This window comes from Aquila chrysaetos, chromosome 2, assembly GCF_900496995.4.
Source record: "Aquila chrysaetos chrysaetos chromosome 2, bAquChr1.4, whole genome shotgun sequence".
Lineage (NCBI taxonomy): Eukaryota > Metazoa > Chordata > Aves > Accipitriformes > Accipitridae > Aquila > Aquila chrysaetos.
Window position 1 is genome coordinate 72,850,205 of NC_044005.1, and position 22,006 is coordinate 72,872,210.

The window sequence follows — 22,006 nt, forward strand, 5'->3', positions numbered from 1 at the left end:
AAAAAGGTAACAGCAGACTGTAAAACAGTCTTCCCCTCAAGTAGAGAAACCACTTTATGTCTCTCCATTCAGTCTCCAGTTTCTGTGACACTCTTAGGAACTCCCATGTCAGAGATCCTGACTTCTCTCAAAATGGGCTGAAAGCGGTTTTAAAGACTAACAGGCCAGTTTCATGTGACCACAGGCTTCATTTCCTTAAAATAACAAGGCTGAGTAGGAGTAAATGTTTTCTAAAATTTTCTAATGTCTAGTTTTCTAAATATTCCCTAAATAGTCAGTCTTCTAAATAGCTATTATTCTCTGCTACCCTCTTCTGATTACACACTGGTTTCATGTAAAAAATTAAACATGTATTGTATTGATACTCTGCCACTTAGAAATAAAAGTGCGCATCCTGTCATTGATCGATTTTTACCCCAGAAAGGCATTGAAATAATATTCTAGTTGTATGGAGAACCTAAGTGATTGCTGATTTGCTAATTCAACCATGCAAATATCTAATGAAGATTAAAGTTTGCATACTCAAGCCTCCATGAATGTAATATCAACATTTTTCAACATTCTTTTATTTTCATCCCTTGTATGCTGTTGTGTTCCAACTGCCATTTACACTCTATAATGCCTGTTCTCTGTTTTTTCTATTTTATGTTTTTAGGGAGACAAAAGTTGCCTTTCACTATCTACACAGGCCTAGTGCACCAGGCTCTACTCTGGAATGTGGCCCATAACTGCTGCTATAGGAAAATGTACCAATAACTTATATGAACAGGAAAGAGTTCCAGCATGACATTCTTCCATCTTTTATGTCCACGGAGAGACAGAGTGCCCTTCTTCCTTATGATACAAATTAAGTACTTCATTTTTCCAAGAATCTTTCTCCACAATATGGCAAAATACTGCTAATGAACATATGATCCTTCCTCCACTTTTAGTGAACAATGAAATGAAATACAAACCTACCTAGGAGCCATGCATAAAGCCTTCGGTTGAGTGACATATCCCTGCGCAGTACTACATGAAGGGCTGCTGACAAAATTCTGATCATGTCCGGACGTGTGGCCTGAAGAAGTTAGAAATACGATTAAATATAACTATGAAAAGTAACACTTTTTCTATGCTAGCAGCTTAACATGCACTAAAACATAGTTAATTTCATGTTCTGACATTGCTGAATTCAGAATAGTACAAGACAATGTAATCTTGCTCTTAGGAAACCAAAATATGATTATTATTTGGAACAGACACTTTGTAATAGTATGCACCCTTTATGAACAGCAAAAATACTTGACTCCATTAACAGCTCATTTCTGTTACAAGACATTTCATTTCCTTTATGCCTTGGAAGCAAATTCAACTAAAATCCACTGTAAAAAAAAAAAAAAAAAAATCACTGAAGAATTTTAAATACCTTTCAATCTCTTACTACTTTCAATGTTTGTGTGAGTCTTAATATTAAAAAAAATGCTGTATTTATAATTTCACCATTCTAGCACCTGAATAGAGACACTCCAACTATTCCTACAGTAACTGATAAATGTGAACGAATCATTTCCACAAGCAAGAACACAGTTCTTTTTACAGGAAAGTGCAGTGCAGGTTTTTCACAGTTTCTAACAAGTGAGAATCAACCTTGTGTATGTTTTCCTCCAGGAGTAAAATAAATCACAGTCCAAAAAAATTACCTCAAAGTTGTAAGGTCTATCTCCCACTACTGCTAGGGCTAACTACTCACCCAATACCAAGGATCATTTTCGATTCTCTAGTGTTCTGAATAAGTTATGCTAAGAGGATTAACTTTTGCTGCTTTTGAACACTGAGAATTGGAAACTTGCATAAGACTAGATAATTTGTTTTCTCATCAAATTAGAGCAAATTAAAAGCTTCTGCATGGACTAAACATCATAATTCATATTGGGTTTGCATGTACAGAAGTTACAAGTTAACTTCAAAGTTAACACATCAATTTAAAAAGCAGAAGGGCAGAGATCACAACATGAGAATAGCCAAACCTATCAGAGAAACTCTTACATATGACTCTTGTTCAAGCTTGAAGAAAATCATTAACAAAGATTGACTAAATACTGCTACTGATTTAAGAAGTGGAGTACATTTAGGAGTTTGCCAATTCATCTCTCTTGTGTTAATAACTTACCTGGCTCATGTGGAAAGGAAAACAAAAAAGGATAAGGTCCAACGTGCTCCTCTGTACTAAAACACTGGTATCTTGCACTGATGTGCTTACTGCTTCCACCTGAATTAATGGCAGACCCCCAAAATAGTTATTTACTGTATTATTTTAAGAGAACACTCACAAAATAAGATCAGTTTTTTATAAATAGTGATATGTATGCAATGAAGTTATTTTAAAATTTTGAATAATGAAACAAGAAAAAACAGGAAAATAAAGTTTCACCACTGAGAAAACATATAACCAACAGATTCCCTGAACTATACAAAATTAAGCCTTTGCTTTTTTATATTACCAATGAATATCTTAAGTTTAAAAGACAAAATAATACTCTATATATTTTTCAAACCTTACAACAACAAAATTCAACCACTTTTAACTGAAGCGTGTAATGAATGGAAAGTTTTATACAAAACGTGAGCAGTTCTGAAACATTAACTCAGCTTTGCAACACTTTATCATGCACAAAAACATCAGCTTAACTGGAGCTATAATAAATAAATGTGCATTTTTATCTCTTCAAAGGCTATGTACAAAGACAGAGAAGACATCTAACCCCCCGAAGTATACTGTTATATAAATAAATAACACCAATGTCTTCATTGTTCCAAGAAAACATTACCATTAATTCAATGTCACTGCCAATTATGTAGAGTTGATCCTCCATTGAAAGCTTCCTGTTCAAATGGGAGAGGACATAGGTGATCCCAGGTAAGCGAACTGCAGGGCTTGTGAGGAGGCTACCCCAGAGAGCACTGTAGAACGCCGACTGATCCACAGCCAAGGCAACCTTCTCCAGCAGCGTGTTCGTTCTGCAGTAAAATCAAGTCAGCTGAATTAGGGCACGTATCACAGCCCTTGCCCCTGCCCCCAATTTTAATAAATATAAAAATAAGTTGTTACAGGAAGGTCAAAACTTTCTTTTGAGAAGCCAAGAGAAGCCCAAATTATACACTGAATCTTATAATGCAGCCTGAACAGAGTCATCCAACTAGCAAGCCTGTGGGCCAGCCTGGCTTGCAAAATGCTTCTGCCTGCCCACAGCTTCTCTTTATGCACTCCTTATGTTCAAAGAGCCAAATAACATCCTCATCTGCTACTTAAAGCCAAGTGTTGCTACAGACAGAGGTTTCAGAGAGACAGCAGGAAAGCATAGCTACTGAAGAAAAGAATGAAACAAATGGCTTCTGCCCTCTCATTCCTTGCACTGAGCACTTCTGGCAATAACAGGGCATAAAAATACCACAATTCTTTGAGCAAAAGCAATCCCTTCCCCATCCTCATTTCTGCCCGCTCATGTGGCAGCACCTCTACACCCTATGGCAGGCCCCAGGAGGCAAGCTGAGTAGCCTTTTTTCCCTGTTCTAGTGATGCCAACTACACTGTGTCTATCTACCTACGCAGACATAGAAAAAGATGTTAAATTGCTCTTCACATAAAAGTCGTGAAAATTCTAGCTTCTGAAGTTGGAAATATTGAGAATATGTATGCGTGTGAACAATTCCAAGAACCCAAAGCTTTGGAGTATAACTTCATCCTTTAATACGTTAAGATTTTACCCTAGCACCCCAGGCACCACAGTCAAGGTAACTCAAAGAGGGCTTTGGCTTGCTGGGTAAGAAGAGCTGTTACCTCCCAGGCGACTCTGCTAGAAATAAGAGTAATAACCTATAAAGATATGTAAGAGACAGCAATAATCCACCTAAGTGGTTTAATAACAATTTAGATATCGTAATGAGTAAATCTGAATGATTGAAGCTTTGTTATCTTAAATTCAGTTAAGGTATGTATTTTAGGCCAGGAATAATATGGCAGTACTACCTTAGAGAAAACCCACGGAAAAGAAGCAAGCAGCATGTTCCTAACATGTTACGTATCTGAATCCATAACAAGAATCATAGGATCGTTCAGGTTGGAAAAAACCCTTAAGATCATCAAGTCCAACCGTTAACCTAACACTACGAAGTCCACCACTAAACCATGTCCCTAAGCACCACATCTACACGTCTTTTAAATACCTCCAGGGATGGTGACTCTACCACTTCCCTGGGCAGCCTGTTGCAGTGTTTGACAATCCTTTTGGTGAAGAGATTTTTCCTAATATCCAATCTAAACCTCCCCTGGTGCAACTTGAGGCCATTTCCTCTTGTCCTATCGCCTGTTACTTGGGAGAAGAGACTGACATACAACACTAAGTCTACCTAATGTCAATTCTCTTTCGATAACAGGAACAACTAACAGTTAAGTTATCGTAATTAACATTAAGAATCTTCTACCATACTATTCCATTACAATTAATATGACTGGATGAAATTAAGTACCACCTATCTTAAAAAAAAAAAAAAAAAAATCCACATACAAGTATTTAATGAGAAGTTGCAGAAAAAAAACCCCAAACAAATCAAGCATATCACCTTATTAACATATCTATTCTTACCTTTCATAATACTCTGACCCCTCCTCTAACCCAGGCAGAATCCCAGTTAACAGTCCTTGCAGTCCTGGTTTCAATGTTTTCCCCAAAGGGAGGTAATAAATCTCATACAGACTCAATAATGTTGGCTTGACAGACATAGCGGCATTAGCAAGGAGTGGAAATAGTCCAGAACTGTGAAAAATAAAATTTATCTTTTTTTAGGAAGCTTCTCATGTGAGACAATTTAATTTATATCTCAAGATTGTTACAGGCATGTCTGGTGCAGTTATAAGCATCAGGTCTTTATCTTATAATTTTGCACAGGCATAGACCACCACACAATATAACTGCCTACCAGATTGACAGGTTGGTATGTCAAGATTAACATTATGAGCTTTATTAGTATTGTGATAGCAAGCACTGAAGGCCCCAAGATGACTGTGTCTTTCACCAATAAAACAAATATGATAAACCAGGAGCATCTCTGCAAGACAAAACGTTCATTTTGCCCATGTTGAACTACATCACAATGGAACATCACAATGTATTTAAAAATACATTGTCTTTGCACTTAAGAAAAAAACAAAAATGGATGAGAACATGTGAGGAAATTTATAGAAATACTCTCCTGTAAGAAAAGAAAAATAATGGTGTTTTACTTCACCAAGTAACATAAAGATAAATTTTGAGATATTTATACTGTTAAGTAGCAACAAAGTATATATTTACGTCAGAAATTCAGTCTGAAAACGGATTCTCAAACTTCCAGTGAACCCACTGTTCATGATGTAGCACTTAAAGGATTGAAAACACTGGAAGTATGTTTTGAGTTTACTATGAATTTAAGTTCATGAAAGTTACAAATGTGATCAGCTAAGGAGAAGTTACCTACATACTAAAAACATTTTTGCTATTTCTACTAAATATCATAAATTATTACAATCAGTACCAATAATCAAAGGCATGTGAACACAATTGCAATTTTCAAAATCACTGAGGACTCAGGTCAAAAGACCCCTGACACATGAAGAAAAAAATGAAACTTACCTTTTTTTATTGTTCTTTGAGACAAGGGTCTTAAAATACACACATAAAAATCTACTAATTAAAAAAAAAAATCTTTGTGGATACAATGTTATCCATGTTACAGGGGGAAAAAAAAAAAAATCTTTCCAAAGTACAAAAATGTAAAAATTATTTTTGCTTTTATCTGTCCAGAAGAACTATTGTTTTGCCCTTGCCAGTTGGTTTCTTTTTTCTGCAGAAAACGTCTTTTTGTTCAATAACCACCACACTACCCCACAGTCTTTCTTTGTAAGGCTACTACTCATCCTTCAAGATTTCATGTTCAGACACTGTCATTCGGCTTTCATGAAAAATACTGGAATCTTTGATAATGCCTCAATGTGAATATCAGTCTTCCCCCAAGCATCAGTAACAATGGCTTTAGTTACATTACACAAGGTAGCATTTTCCATTATTTTAGAACTTACTGTTAACAAGATATTGCAGCTACTGAATCACTGCACAAGCAAGAAAAGCAAGCTATGAGTTGACAGAATCTTTAAAAACATGTGGAAACACAGAAATGAGACACTCCCCTCCTCCCCTCACCAAATGTAACTATATATAAGAATCCTGACAATGCAAGACAGAATAGCTGATATTAAGGCATACAATTTATTCCCAAGCATTAATATACACCTTTGCTACCTAAACATAACTCTATTTTATTCCAGTATCTCTCAAACTAATGAAATTTTATTCTCCAGGGATAGCTAAAGATTAAGAACCATGTGTGAATGTGCATATACACATATGCACGCATGCCTCTATGCATTATATAATAAATAGCTTGATGTCTTGCCCGCCCCACCCAACCAAAAAACTATTGTAAGTTTAGGAATCAGTACATTTTCACTACACTTACTTTTCAAGGTTATCCTAGAGACTGACAGCAAGAAAAATTTTATACTTGCCCCCTGTTCTAACAAAATGGACAATCTTTCTGTTCTGTTGATTTGATTGCTTGGAAGAGAAGGTTTCTTGCAATGAACTATACTTAAATTCTTTTCCATACCACTTCAATTACAAAAGAAAAATGTAATGTGAATACACTGAAATAAGCATTAAAACTTCAATTACTGTACATACATGCACAAAACTTGGTTTATTTCAAAGAAGAAATAATAAATTCCAGGTTTGCTAATGCTAAAGTTGGTTCCTAACAAAAGCTTAGGTGACCTGGTTATCTTCTGATATACAATATTCAGGAGAAGAGTACTACACAAGCACCAGTAACGAGGGAGAGAAATTGACTGATTCTTGCTATACAACAAAGCAATATTATTAATATAAAATGCAGGAAACCAAAAGCATCTCAACTATGCATTTGGAATGGAATTGTTTAAACTATTGTACCTGTAGAGGAAAAGATCTTTGGCCAAACGCTTGGGTCCAATGATTTTGAAAATGATCTCATAAGTTTCAAGTGCCTTCCGATGAACCCCTCCCGGCAAAGCTGGATGAAGACATTGCGCTAAGCGCTTGCCTATAGTCAGCTTTTTCGGTACTACCTGGTACTTTGCGTTGTTCTGTAGTACCTGATAAATCAACACATTAAGAAAAACAGCACAAAACAAGTTAAACACCAAATGCACATTTTATAAATGAGTTCCTGAACACGGTCAGTAAGTCACAACACGTACCTAGGTTACAACAGAAGAAAAATAATAGTTTTAAGATGTACTGTTGAGCTTTTTCTTTGCAATGTCTTTCACTTGTACGCTTGCTATAGATGGAACTGCCAAGGCATTTAAAACTTGCAATGGCCTCCTTACTTACAGCTTGTCCATTTCATTTTACTCATCCTTTTGAGGACAAAAATTACTACCTCCATTTGTTAAAAATCAATTGCCAGCAGCTCAAACAGGACTATTAAACTGTGGATGGTGACTCTGGGATAACTTTAAGAAACCATCATAGAGCGAGACAACATACAAAACTTTATCACTGCCTGAAACTGTATAATTACTTCAGGAGTGGAACACAAGAGTTGCATTTACATCTTTATATTTTTCTTTCCCAATATCATAGCCTTCACTTTATATACACGTTTAGGAAGAACTGTTACAATCAAAAAAATGAAAGAAATGGGAGTTTATACAAAGAAATTATGCCACTGGCATTGCCAACTGTACTGTCATTCTTGATTTTCCACAAGGTTTAAAGGGTAGAATGTGAATGCTTCAGACCAGTAATTTTCTGTGCCAAATTCTACAAAGCTTCATATTGGTAAAATGTGTGTCTGTGTAAAGGGTACTCTATGACCCTGACTGGAGATCCCTAGAAACACACAGGACTGATTAGAACAATATTTTTAGGGATATCAGGATCTGTATTAATTTGTAAACCGCTATTAAAGATCACGATGATATTGCACATTCAACTTAACTGTTAACATGAATCAGAATGATAACTTTCTCTGGTCAATGAATGATTTGAGCCCCATTTTATAACTCACACTTCATAAAATATTGCTGATATTTATACTTGCCATTATTTTTCACACTATTTCAATAACATTGAATGACATTAGAAGTAAGTGTTAGTTATAAAAAAGACGTTGCATTTGTTTCCACTAGAAATGTAAATACCTTTCCCCTTTCCTTACAATTACAAAGGGTTCAACTGTAAGTCTTAGAAAGGCATTTGTTTGCTCCTTGCACACACCCAGCATTTGGCTCAGATTGCTAAAATACTTGCAAGAATGTTAGATTGCTAGAACTTTGCACTTCCGTATTTTTACACCAGTACCCTTTGTCAATTCCTGAATCTTATCCAAGAGCAGCGTCCTGGATTTGGCTGGGATAGAGTTAATTTTCCTTCTGGTAGCTGGTATAGTGTTATGTTTTGGATTTAGTATGAGAATAAGGTTGATAACACACTGATGTTTTCAGTTGTTGCTAAGTAGTGTTTATACCAAGTCAAGGATTTTTCAGCTTCTCATGCCCAGCCAGCAAGAAGGCTGGAGGGGCACAAGAAGTTGGGAGGGGACACAGCCAGGGCAGCTGACCCCAGCTGGCCAAAGGAATATTCCATAACATGTGACGTCATGCTTGGTATATAACTGGGGGGAGAGTTGGCCAGGGAAGGCAGATCACTGCCTAGGAACTAACTGGGCATCGGTCGGAGAGTGGTGAGCAATTGTACTGCGCATCACTTGTTTTGTATATTCCAATTTTGTTATTATTGTAGTTTTATTATTATCATTATAATTTTCTTCCTTTCTGTCCTATCAAACTCCTTTATCTCATGTCCTTTATCTCAACCCACAAGTTTTACTTTTTCCCCGATTCTCTCCCCCATCCCACTGTGGGGCAGGGGGGAGCAAGTGACTGGCTGCATAAGCGAGTGGCTGCGTGGTGCTTAGTTGCCAGCTGGGGTTAAAGCACGACAAGCACCTGCCAGGCATACCTTGTTTAGCTTTCCAAGTGCCGATATTAAATCTGCCCATTCACTGGAATATTCAAAGTTCTTCAGTGCTTTGTCAACAGCTGCTACATAGTTTCTGTACTTGGAATCAGTCAGTAGCTCCAGCTCTTCCGTGTTCATCCTCCCACGGTGTCCCCACTAGAGACTAGCTTGCAATTCATGTACAGACATTACCTGTTCAAAATAAAAAATAAAAAACCCTGGAACCATTGTTTCCAGAGACATATTATTAAAACAATTTTGTATAAAGAGCACTACATTTTCCTCAAAGGCATTACAAAGTATCAATCTGAAATCAGTTTACAGCAAATCCTAAACAAAAGCTAACATATTGCACACAAATATTTAACACGTGTCCAAAAGAGTGTATCTGTAATCAAGTTCTATTAAAAAAAAAACCAAACCAAACAAAACAAACAAAAAACCAACACAAAACAAACAACCCTTCCAAAACCAAACAAAACCCCCTAGAAAATTAATGCTCTGCCCCTCCCCAAAAGCACTGTTTATTCTAAACAATGCAACAGAGGGATTTTTTTTTTCTTTTTTTCCTCCTCTGGGTCCATCACCAGAAAAACCCACCTTTCCACAAATCAGCCCTTCTGAAAACAGAAGACACCAATCTTTCTGAATCACTTCCAGGCAGAAGACAAGAATGAAGGACACATACAATAGTCACACACTATTCAGGAGTATTTTCATGCATCAACAACTTCCTTTTACAAGACTTGGTATGTTAATTTAGCAATGCAACTTTCCTTTGTTTTTGTATTACCATCATCCACACACAACAAAAGTATACGTTTACTAGTGTTCTGTAATCAGAGGCTTTTGCAATTTGCTCTATATATTTTCATCACATGGTAGTCTACACCAAGTAATTAAGATAGTCTAGTTCCAGAAACACTACCTCATACTTTTATAGGTCAGACACTATTTATTTCATGAAATTCCATCACTACTAAAAAGAAATATGTTTTTAAAGCTACTTTAACCCCAAGCAATTACAACTCATAATGGGAAATCCTACTGTATCATGTCTGTGAAAAAGGCAGCTTTTGTGCCCCTTTTAATTGGGGTCTTTTGGGAGTTCTCTCTGATACTGAGCTTCAGAAGAGACTTCACACCCAGCAGATGCTGGTCTCTTCTGTCTTGATTAAAGGAAAACAGGAAGAAAATTGGGTGCAGAAGCGCAGGCTGAAGCATGGTAGACCAAAAAACCCAAACAAACCACGGAACAGCTATAAACAAGCTGTATTCATCAGACTGTCTACCAGGTATGATAAATAGAGTCACACTGAAAACAGCAGCTTCAGTGAGCCCTTCCAAAACAATTGGAGAACATGCCTCGTTGGCCCCTATTCCCAGTGAGCAGCAATATGACAAAATAGCAGGACTGTTTGAAATGAAAAATGCCTATGAAATAATAGAGCAGAAGATTTAGCAGAAATAAGAAGTGACCTTCTGATTTCTGGTGGTTGTACAGTTGATGGAGATAATAAAACCACTTATCTTTAAATTCTGCTCAGCAAAAACTTTAACCGTTTTTAGACCAATCACAGAAGACTTTCAATTCAACTTGTATTACTTCATGTAATAAAAATTTCAGTTGTGCAAGATGTACCAAAAACATGAACACTGCCTTTTATCATATACAATCAATTTAAAACGTTTTATATGGACACATAAAACTCTTTATTTGATTTGTACTATATCCATCCCTCCCTTCAGATAGCGTTCTCCCCAAAATGGCTATGAAGCTGCTATTTAATAACTTTGTCAACAGTTCTCATAAGGAGTCACCACTGACTGAACAACATAAAACCCTAGGACTGATTACCCAGTATTTTCAGCTACCTAAAGGCCAACTCCTTGCTGTGTTCTTGAAACAACCCCCAAACCTACAAACTATTAGTACTGTTTTACCTTTTCAGCACTCAAAAAGGTAAACTGAAGAAAACTGTACTCCGACATCTCCAAATTAAGACAGCAGCAAATCAGGCTCTAAATTTCACGATCATAATCTGGTCAAGTTTATCACAAAGTACCCTGGCAGATTTTTGCTCCCTCCTTTTTGTTCCTTTAATTAGCAAGTGGTTCTGAAGATAAATTGATAAGAATCCAGCTTTAATCTTTCCAAACTTCATTTTTGTTAGTGCTAGAACAACATTAAAAAAGTGTTGCTTCAGTCAGAGACAGTACACCACCACTCCAGGTTGCAGAGACGGACCTTCGAGAACTCTCTCACCCCTAACCTTTCATGCATAGGCACATGTAAGGTGCCAGACAAGTCTCTCTTCTGCTGTCATCACATTTACCTTTTCTTCTATAGAACAACCAAAATTCTGCATTAATCATTTCTTTATCCTTATTACTATCTTTCACCTCATATTGCTCATCTCCTCGTTTCTCAGCATTGTAAGGAAAGTTGCAAGAAAGGAGGAAAACAAGAAAGGGATGGACAAAAAGAAGAAAAAGAGCTGGGATAGCAGGAGTGAATAAAAAGGCAAAGAATTACAAACCTTTTGCACTCTTGATTCTGATGGCAAGCTAGTAGTGACAGATTGTCTCCAAGGCAGAAGAGAAATGCAAACCATTACTTAAAAACCACATTCTGGGTGCCAAATTGATAGATTTCACAATATGCCACTGGCATAAAGCACTTGGATCTCACTTTTTATTTAAAAAAATATTTCATGTGGTTTCATTCTATAATAACCATCTTTCTTTGGATTAAGTCCAGAAAAGATCAGGTTTGCTTTGAAAAAGCTGTAGAATGTCAACAGATTTCTCAGAGACAGTTGCACAACCGCCAATGTCTGATCTCCAAAAGTAAAATAAAGTATTCACACTAAAAAAGAAGAAAGGACCAACATACAAAAGCAGCACAATTCTCATTTTTCCAGGCACAAAGGATAGAGAAAGAACTTGACACAGCGAATAATGCTTTCTGAGTGAACAAAGCATTAGCATCCTTTTTCAATCCAACTAAAGCATAAATGCAACCACTTATGGCTGAGCAGAAAACAGGGCTCTGTCTTCCTCAAGTGCTTGAAAAACTGGAAAGCTGAGTGTGGACTGATTCAGGATTATCAAAGGTTAAACAAAACTAGCAGGAACACAGGATTAAACAGGTAGGTTTTTTTTGGACTTACTAACTGATCAGAATATTCCCTTCCTCTTAAAAAACAAAAAACATTAACAACTGACTGAATAAGCTATACTTTTAGACAAGTCTATCGCACACCAGCTGATACTAATGAACTTACTCTAATCATGTAATTGATATTTATATTTATCCATATGTTATCAGTGAATTTAATCATTATGCAGCTTGGCACAAAGAAGCAAAAACATATTCTGTTTTCTTATTACTCTGTGGTTATGGTCTCATTTTTCTTTCTTAAAAAAAGTTTTATATAGTTTGAGGCTACAAGGAGAGAAAGAATTTCTTGCATATTTTTTCCCACAGTGAAGAGTCTCTATTTTAAACAATATATCCTCCAAATCATATCAGTAGCCATAATAAGCCAGGGATGCAGAGAAGATAATATGTAAATATTATGTATTATTTTTTATAAACCTGGCACTATTTTTATTCTAAGATAACTGAAACTACAGGAATGCCCATTTTTATTAGCTCTCATACATAAAAATGTACTTGTCCTACAAGGTTTACTTTTTATTTAGCCTGAAGATATTCTAAAATATAGTTTTTAGTCTTTTCTTGTTTCTATCATGTATTCTTACTGATACTTTTCTGTTCTCTTCATCTATCATAAAACTGCAGATTTAACAACATTTAATTTTACGGCACTGATATTTCAATACAATGTTAAAGCTTAGTAATGTCTCCTTATAAGTATCACACCCTTATTCTTTCATGGTTTACTACTTTGAAAAATGAAATAAATAATAAAATTTGATAGATCAAAATCATGGGAAAACAGCAGTTTCTGCCACACCACCAAACAGCCTAAAGGATAAACCATTTATCTTGCCATTCCACAATCACCATTTAACATGAGGGCCAACTTTCCTTGGAATGTTATTTATTTATCTTTTTAAACAAAAGTATGAAGAGCACCAACCTTTGCTTCTGTTGTTTTTTTCCCCTTTTGGCATACTTAATGAGATGGGACAAGCTTCTCAGATTGAAGGTTCAGCCACTCTCATGAGCCTGGACATAGGTAATCATTGACCTGTTACATGACCATGCCTCTTTTTAATGGAGGACAAAAAGCAAATGGGGGTGTCTGAGCAGAAGGCTTATTATCAATGAGGAAGAAACTACTTAAGAAGCACTATACACTTTCAAATTATTTCATAAAACCATATTTAAATCATAACTGAATGCAGAAGTAGATCTTGACACTTACTACCTTCCACTTCACCTTCTCATGGGGATTAAAAACCAGACACCGCACAATTCTGGATATACATGGATGCCTGTAGAGTCTTCGAGTATGACAAGGAAAGCAGTTACCTGGGGCTGTGGTTCTCCTTTTGCTGGGGGCTGTGTATAGTGTGTTCACAGAGCAGCCTTCAACTCCCTTCATCAATGAGGTGGTACTGGTTTTCCTACGAGTCACATTAAGATGATACTGCTACAGCTGTGTTTTCCACAGCAAATGCTCATCCTTCACAACTCATGTGCCTAAGAGCCTTCAGTCTCACATCAATACAAACTATTAACCTGCTTAACAGGCTCTACATGGTTTTCACTGAAGCTAAAGAAACTCAATTGAGAAGAACAACAGCTTCATCAACACTTATTCAATAAAAGCAGCTTTCCTCTAGATTCTGTCTCAGTATAATCACAAAGTTAAAAGACTTCCCAACGATTCATAAGCTCTCTCCAGTATCTATCCTACCCCTAAGCTCCTCTTCGGGTTTGATTTGCTACTGTTCCACTCACATTTTTCAAGCCTCACAGAATTGCTCTATTTGTCTGCTTCACAGCAATCTGCAATACTGAAGTGGTCGCTTTCTGGTACAGGTCAAGGGGCTGATAGCTGTGGAGCACAAATCTGCATACATCATGTCACTTCAAGATTTCTCAAGATTTGTCCCAAGTATTGTAAGAACCTGAGCTCACAAACTTGCTCCCTTTGAATTCCTCAGAGTTTCAGCTTTGCAATATTTCAAGGCTTTTCTAAAATTGTTTCCTGTTTCAAGCATGGTTTTGGGACATACAGTAGAAGAACTAATAGATAATTAAAAAGCGGATGAGAAAAATTTCAAATTTCACAGTACTGAGCTATTGCTTTTTAAGCTGTGTACAGTGCCCACATACCAAGCCGGTAACTACAGAAACACATTTTTATTTGAATAGACTTAATACAAACACAGATTCTAATACATGGAAAACAGAAGCCTTGTCATTTGGTAATTTATTATGCTTTGCTTCCCCTCAGAAACATCTAAAAGCATGAACAGCAAAATAAATACTACAAATCCCAGGCTAGTCTCTTAAGATAAAAATAAAATGTTGGAAATACATATATTCTTCTATCACCAAAGATAAAGATTTTCCAATTACAGCTAATTATTTCTGAATTGACTTTCTACAGAGTCCTCTTATTTCAGAGTTTTTCAAAAAGGCATCTCTAATGTCTTCTGAAGAATAAGAACCATTTGAGCTTGTTATTTTGGCCAATTGCTATTCAGTACAGTAATGAAAGAGGAAAAAAAAAAAATACCCAAATAAACAAAACAAAAACACACCCAGACTGTATAACTAACTATAATTAGCCATGAACTCATTAGTATCCTGCAACAGTATAGAACACTTAATATTATTTAATATTGTGATCAATAACTTCCCAGTATACTTTTCTACACAGCCAAAATTCACAAGCAGAAACAGCTTATTATGTTTTTCCACAGAAAAAAATGACACTGCTTTAGGTGTTCAAATTTCTTTCCATGACAAAATTAAATTAAATCAGCATAACAATATGTACATTACCCGTACTAGCAACTTCTAAATCATCACACGATGTTTGCCTGAGAGTGATTCTCATTCAAACAAGAACTAAATGAGAGAAAACCTATGGCTTGTAGTACAGAGGTTAGATTAGGCACCCAACTGGATGCACTCCCCACAGCTTCAGAATCTACAAAATATGTTTATTATTTATTATATTTATTATTACACACAAAAAAAAGTCAGTAAAAAGAAATTAAGTACACTTTTCTTCTTTTGCATATACAGGATTTCACAGAAGAAAGATGACTGGAATAAAACTGTAAGTCTACCACTGAGCATAGTCTGATGGAAATACATAACATATGTAAAATGTTCTTTCTGCTATTGCTGTTTCACGGTATTCCAAAGTCTGACTTACACCAGGCATGAGTTCATGAAGAGGAACAAGTAACAAGCTTAAAAATTCTTAAGGAACATACAACAAGCCTTCTCAGTAATTAACTTCTCTATTTACTGTTTAAGAAAAAATATTTATAATTATGAACAATTTCTAAGTGAATGTATTTGCTGTAGAAGATCATTTTTCAGAAGTAAAAAAGTATCAAATCTGTCTATGTGTTTACTGGAGAGGAGAAGAAAGTGACCAAAGACTTCTCACTCTTGTTGGTAAATACACATCTCTTCCAATCACCTCTTGTAAACAGTTTATGGTGACATTTTAATCCCTCTACTCACTTCTATTTTATTACAGCTTTTCAATATATAATAGGTGAACTAAAAAACCATTTGATATACTAGATTTTTTTGATTTTGATTCGAGACCCAGCAACAGAAGAACACTACTGATTCCTTTTCTTCCAGCCCTTGTGTACTGTGCCTGCATACTACTCAGGACTGTCTTACTGTTTGTGGCAAAGTACAAGAGAAAAAGCAGCTCTGTTCACTACAGGGATCTCCAAGCACTGCTGTAATAAAGCAATAAAAGGTTTCCTCTGTTAAAACGATCTTTGACTTAATGCCAAATAATTAAAATAATCTTTGACTTAATGCCAAATAATTATTTTAATAGTTAAAAATTAATTCAAAACATCTGAATAAAGCAAACTAAATACATATTAGCAAATGAAAGCATTGTAGTAGCATACAACAGATGCTCAAGTGACAATGTGATACTCAGTATAACAGACACCATCTTTTCTAGAGTTAAGTCCTCTTGCACTACATGAATTCTGGAATCTTTCTTACACTAAAGTTTCTACTTTTAAAATATAGTCTTCGTGAGATCAAATCAAACATTTGGATTTCACAGATCTGAACTTATGTCACTCAGTAAATGAAAGATGACAATTTGCATCTTTGTTATAACTCAGGTCAACCATTAACTGAAAATATTTTCTTCTTCCTAAAATAATAGTTTCCCATGTTTTCTCCTTTCTAGCAACAAATGATTCCTGAGTTATATACCTACTATATTATAACTTAATCAGCATGCATTTTACATTTAAAAAAATCAACAAAACTCCAGATATCCATGCTTCTTATTTTAAATTATGCAAAATATCTAACATGTCTTACTAAAAAACAGATGGCAATTTAAGTCAGAATAACACAACAGAGAAAAATGGGAAAATGCTTCCTTGAATTTGTGGTTATCCTTCAATGCTCACTTACAAGTACTTTTCTTGTGTCCTTCTTCCCTTTGTTGACCACTGTATTTGAACAACCAATATTTCAACCTAGATCTAGAACTGGTCACTATTTCCTTCTTACTCAATTACACATTTTAGGGAAAGAAAAACAAAAAGACCACCTAGCATTTAACCTGCACTCTTTTGACATGTTTTCAGAGGGTTACTCCTTAAACTTCATTTCATCTCAGCTCACAGAGTTACCATCTTTATACCCAATTTAAATTAGAGCAGCAATGCATCCAAAGAAATTTAAGCAATCTGGTTAAAGGCTTTTTTTTTAAAAATAATCTTCATTTCAGTCTCCAGGCTGACATCCCAACAATCCCAGATGAAGAATGTAACATTTAAGGTTGGGTTGGGGTTTTTTTTTGTAATATATGAAATGTAACCTCCTGGAGTCAACCAGTCACTTTGACAATGCCAAGCTAAACAGAAACACAAAATCCTTACTCAGAAATTAAGTATAACATTGTATATAGTGCATCACCTACTGTTCCCTGGACGAAAACAGACTGTTGCCATGCTGAAAAAGGTTGGCTTGTGCCCTCGGTTAGTAGGGCCTTTTTCAGCTATCCACAGTCAAACCTGCAACATCGTGCAGTTAGCGGTTTCCCCACCTTCATAAAAAGATCCTGAGATGGCATATTAGAAATAAGGCTATTTGGACTACTCCAAACAGAATACGGAAGGTATTTATCTGACATAGCTAAATCCATGGTAAACACACAAGTATTGGTGGGTTGGAAAAACCATTAGCAAAGAGAAAACGAGCATGTTCTGGTGTGAGAGCAACTGCACCCTCCCTGTGGCTCCCATACTACCTGTCAGCACCGTGAGCTTTGCGCTTTTCCTCTCCCACAGTGGAACTGCCCAGCTCTCACACGCACTGACTAGGCTTTGGGGCTATTGCCCTCTCTGTTGAGCAATGATTGATAAGTACATGATTTCAAATAGCTACCCTCTCTCCACGTGTCTGAGCACAGCAACAAGACAAGCTTCCTAACATAAACTGCAATTTATTTTCACTTTTACATGTTTCAGCCTCATACCTTCCAATGGTTACTATACCCTCTCCGAAAAGAATTCCTTTTTAACTAGCTAGCTCTCCTCTTCCCATCTTTTCGAAGCATTTACGGATGGAAGGCTTATCTTTAGGTATTCTTTTTCTTTCTTGCTTATTTTTTACTCTCAGCAAACTAGTAAATCCAATTAATATAGTAATACAGTTAAAATAAAGAAATAAACAAACAAACAACAAAAAAAAAAAGCCATAGCAAACGTAACAATGAAAAAGAACTTAAACCAGTATGACTACATTTAAACCTAAATTTGTACTACACTTTGTTTTAAATTAGAGTTTGCCAACTTCCGGATACTTTTCAGCTTGGTAGACAAACAAAGGACTTGCATGAGTTTCACTGTCTTACATTACACTTGCAGCACTCTCCTCAACTGAGGGAGAAGCCTTGCTTCCAGGGTAACGCTGTGCCTTCACATTGTGACATCTTTTTAAATATTCTGATAGACAGTTTAACACAGAGTCTACCAACTTCACAAAAAAAAAAAAAAATTTAAAAATGGTGGCCTGATAATTTATTCATTTATTCTTTGCTCACAATAACTTTAAAATTGAACATTTAGATGAACCTTTTATTCATCCATACCCATCATTCTAATAATATGTAGCTTCAGGCAAGTTTAACATTCTGTCTGCAACAACCCTGATACTTCTTTTCACAAAAACACGTCAGAAGTTCTCATATCCTTATAATTGCTTTACTCGGGTAACCTTTTAATACAATGCATTTGGGCAAGACTTTGTCCAACTTCTTTTTTTATTATACCCTGAGGTCCTAAGATATTACTAATTCATTAATTTCAAATTTTGACTCATTTCTATCATTTTATTCTGATTTTAATTCTGAAATAGTGTCATATGCCATACATATACCTACGCATTATCTAGATTGTGGTTGTATTTTGCAATGCATCTGATTTCGCATATTCTGCGGATGGATTTCAAGGAATTTGTAAAGTAGAATCCTTTTCTGACTGTTCTGAAAACGGTGACTGGACCAAAATTTCTTTGCTCTCCTTATCCTCAGAAGCCAGCCAGAAAAGACATTAATATAAGGTTAAATTCCCTTTGATTTTTGCAAATGATACTGGAAACCAAATTAGGCAAAGCACTGTTCCTTGGCTTTACATAATGTTTTTATGTTTATACTGAAGTATAAGTTTCTGATAAAACTAGTGATGCGTTGACTAGTGAAATAATTTACTGAGTGTCTTTGGTGCTTTCTCCTCATTTCTTGTTTTAGTTATTGGGGAAAAATGGTTGATCCTGCAGTGTCTCTTCTCCCCAGGCTCTCAGAGGGAAACATATCGCGTACTGTTTCTATTTATCATTCAACTTCTTTTCAGCTACAAGTGAGGGCAACATGATTATTAATCTGGAAGACAATTTATGTGCATACAAATAAATTACTTTCACTTTTCTATTTCACGCTTTAGCAGGTATCATTTAGTTTAGCCTCTTTTCTGTCTCCTATTTTTCTCAACAATTTCCAAAACAGGTTTTTTTACAACACATTTCATACCTCTTCTTGGTTCTCTCCTGCACGCTTCACATTTAATATAACACAGCTCCACCAAAGTAAAAAAGAAAAAAAAGTAGAATAGTAGTAAGCATTTTCAGTCAGCCCAGCCCAAGCAGTCATTCCCAGCTAAGCAAGAAGACACTAAAGGTGACTAGAATTACTGCTGTCCAAGAGAACTATGCTAGCGATGAACACATGGAAGAGTCCTCCCCTTATTCAAATGGAGAACAATGGCAGAAGAACACAGGCTGAGCCCATTTACACCAGACAGACTGCATTCTTACCTGTGTAGCTTGCTGTGCGTGTGACGAGTATTTCTAGTGGTCAGTGTACCATGGCAGTATTTTTACACAAGAAAAGCACTACCAGTATAAACATGGCCTAACTTGTGAGCATAACCATACACTCGAATGCATAGCCACTCCACTAATGGAAGACATAGGATAACTTGTCTTTGCAAGATGCTGTTTAAACATCTACCATCACAGCTGCTACCACCAAGCTGGGAAAGTAAGACTTTCAGTAAGTTAGAAATGCAGTTACTCCTTCTCCATCTCTCATTTACAGGCTGCTTAGTTTCCAAAAGCACCTATTCTCATTTCAATTAAAACAAAACCAGGAATGATATTGTTGACGTTCCACCTGTTTCCAAACTGACATTCCTCCACATGACATTCATCCATGTTATATTAAAAATGACTGTACATTTTGGATAATCACAATATTTAGACATCACACTAGTATTAAACCTGCAAAAGGTCTACTGCATATCAGCTTGTTTTTGAAAAGTTACCAATATTTCAAACAAAAAAATAAGCAAATCTGACAGCCAGGCCAGCATAAGTATTTAACACAGACAGGCAAAGGCTTGGCAACAAAATGAAAGACTATGATCTTCAACCTTGTATTTTGCCCCCCTATTTCCTGCAAGCACCTAGCCCATTACTATTTAGATAGAGTCTTCCCACCATTTCACGCTCCTATAGCTGGAATTCAGGTATCACGTTACGCAGCTAACCTGAGAACCATAACACATTCTCTGTTAGTGCATGCAGAAAGAAGATCCAGGAGTGCAAGGGTTCTTGCTAATCAGCAATGAAAATACAAGGGTTGAGTCACCCAGAACAAGCTCATCAAAACCTGCACCAGCATATTTTAGGATACTTAAAGAGATAAATTATTTAGGTAGCCTTTTCTGGCTGTTATTATTACAGGTATGCAAATGTTATTTCTAAAAAACATTTAGCCCCAGAAGTTGTCACATATTTATGCTTTTCAAGTGGGCATCACAAGATTTAAGGCCATCCCTGCATCAACAGATGAAATTTAACCCCGCACTGCACAAACTACGGACAGCCGTATGCCCCACGTATCCTTCCAAACATCACACGCAACAACACAAGCAGCCGAGCCGCCCAGCCAGGAATCTGCCCCAAAAGAGGCCCGCAGCCCTTACACGCTCAAGGTCAAAGCAGGACGGCTCTGGCAGCCCAACGCCGGGCTTGTTCCCAGAGGGGAGGAGGTCTCCTGAGGAAGCCCCTCCACGAAGGGCGAAACCAGGCCCGGCCAGCAGCGCCCGTGCCGGTGCCGGGGCGGGGGGAAGAAGGCTCTGCAGCCTCGGAACCCACCCGGGCCCGCTTTCCGCTACGGGCGACGGCACCGGGGAGCGGAGGGGCAGACCACGGAACGGCGGTCGGGCGAGCCAGGTGCCACAGGTTAATTAACGCGGAGCAATTCGGAGGCTAACCGCTCTCCCCAGGCTCCTCGGCACCTGCTCCCCGACCCCAGGCCAAGCTCAGGCCCGGCCCGGCCCTCGCCCTCCCCAACGGTGCCCGCGGCCCGGCCCGGTGAGGGGAGAGGAGGGGGAGGAGGAGAGGGCCGGGTCGGCTCCAGGGGCGGACCCCGCTCGGCTGCGGCGCCCTCCCCAACACAGGCGCGGCGACGGGGAGGGAGGAGGGGAGCGGCCGCCGGTGGGGCCCGCAGCCTACCCCCGCCGGGAAGAGGAGGAGGAGGAGGAGGAGGAAGGAGAGGAGGGGGCGCCGGGGCAAGCGGCGTTACCTGAGCGACCCGAGCCGGAAGAGCCCGACCGCCACCAGCAGCCCCGCGCCGCCCTGACAGCTCCCGGCATGCACCGCGGCGCGCCTCCGCCCCGCCCCGCCCCGCGCCCGCGCCCCCTGGCGGGCGGCGGCCGGAGGAGGGCGCGCGCGCGCGCGCGGGCGGGCGGTGCGCGGGCGCGGAGCCGGGCGCGCCCCTGCGCGGGGGTGGGCGGCGCGGGAGCGCGCAGGCGCTCTCGTTTGGGATGGGGAAAAGCAGGGAGTTAACGGGGGGGGGGGGGCTAGCGGTGGTCGGTTTGTCGGCGCTGGCCTGCGCAGGTGCGTAGCGGTGCGTTGCTGTGCGCACCTGCGCTGGCGCGGGAGTCGCCAGCCCGGCGTTCGTTGCGCGTTGCGCGGAGGCAGAGGTGGGTTTGCGCCTGGGCTGCGAGTTTCGGTGAGGGAGCTTCTTGGGCCTCGTCGATGCCGTCGTCGTCGTGGTGCCACGTATGGGGAAAGCGGGCGCTTGGGCACGGGCGGAAATAAAAATAACAGGGTTAAAGGCGGGGATATACGTTTATTTTGCCTAATCTTCATGTAGTTCGCCAAATACAGTGCAGGTAAAAATGGAAGGCAGGGGGCACTTCAGAAAATA

At 38.2% G+C, this 22,006-nt stretch overlaps 1 protein-coding gene across 6 annotated transcripts in view; it reads right to left on the reverse strand.

The window, feature by feature from the left end:
• Nucleotides 1-21,480, reverse strand: part of DOP1A (DOP1 leucine zipper like protein A) — a 70,287-nt gene extending 48,807 nt beyond the window's left edge. For 3 of the 6 annotated variants that reach the window (XM_041121866.1, XM_041121859.1, XM_030034213.2), the window contains exons 1-7: nucleotides 19,322-21,351; nucleotides 9,081-9,272; nucleotides 7,026-7,207; nucleotides 4,626-4,796; nucleotides 2,811-3,000; nucleotides 2,153-2,251; nucleotides 961-1,060 (exon numbers count right to left, since the gene is read on the reverse strand). In XM_041121866.1, coding sequence (XP_040977800.1) covers nucleotides 961-1,060; nucleotides 2,153-2,251; nucleotides 2,811-3,000; nucleotides 4,626-4,796; nucleotides 7,026-7,207; nucleotides 9,081-9,218 — 880 coding nt within the window. In that variant the 5' untranslated portion in view covers nucleotides 9,219-9,272; nucleotides 19,322-21,351. Of the gene's footprint in view, nucleotides 1-960; nucleotides 1,061-2,152; nucleotides 2,252-2,810; nucleotides 3,001-4,625; nucleotides 4,797-7,025; nucleotides 7,208-9,080; nucleotides 9,292-19,321; nucleotides 21,352-21,379 lie in introns of those variants that run through there. The other 3 variants (XM_030034264.2, XM_041121868.1, XM_030034207.2) reach the window with 2 other exon arrangements.
• Between the last annotated feature and the right edge of the window lie 526 nt (nucleotides 21,481-22,006).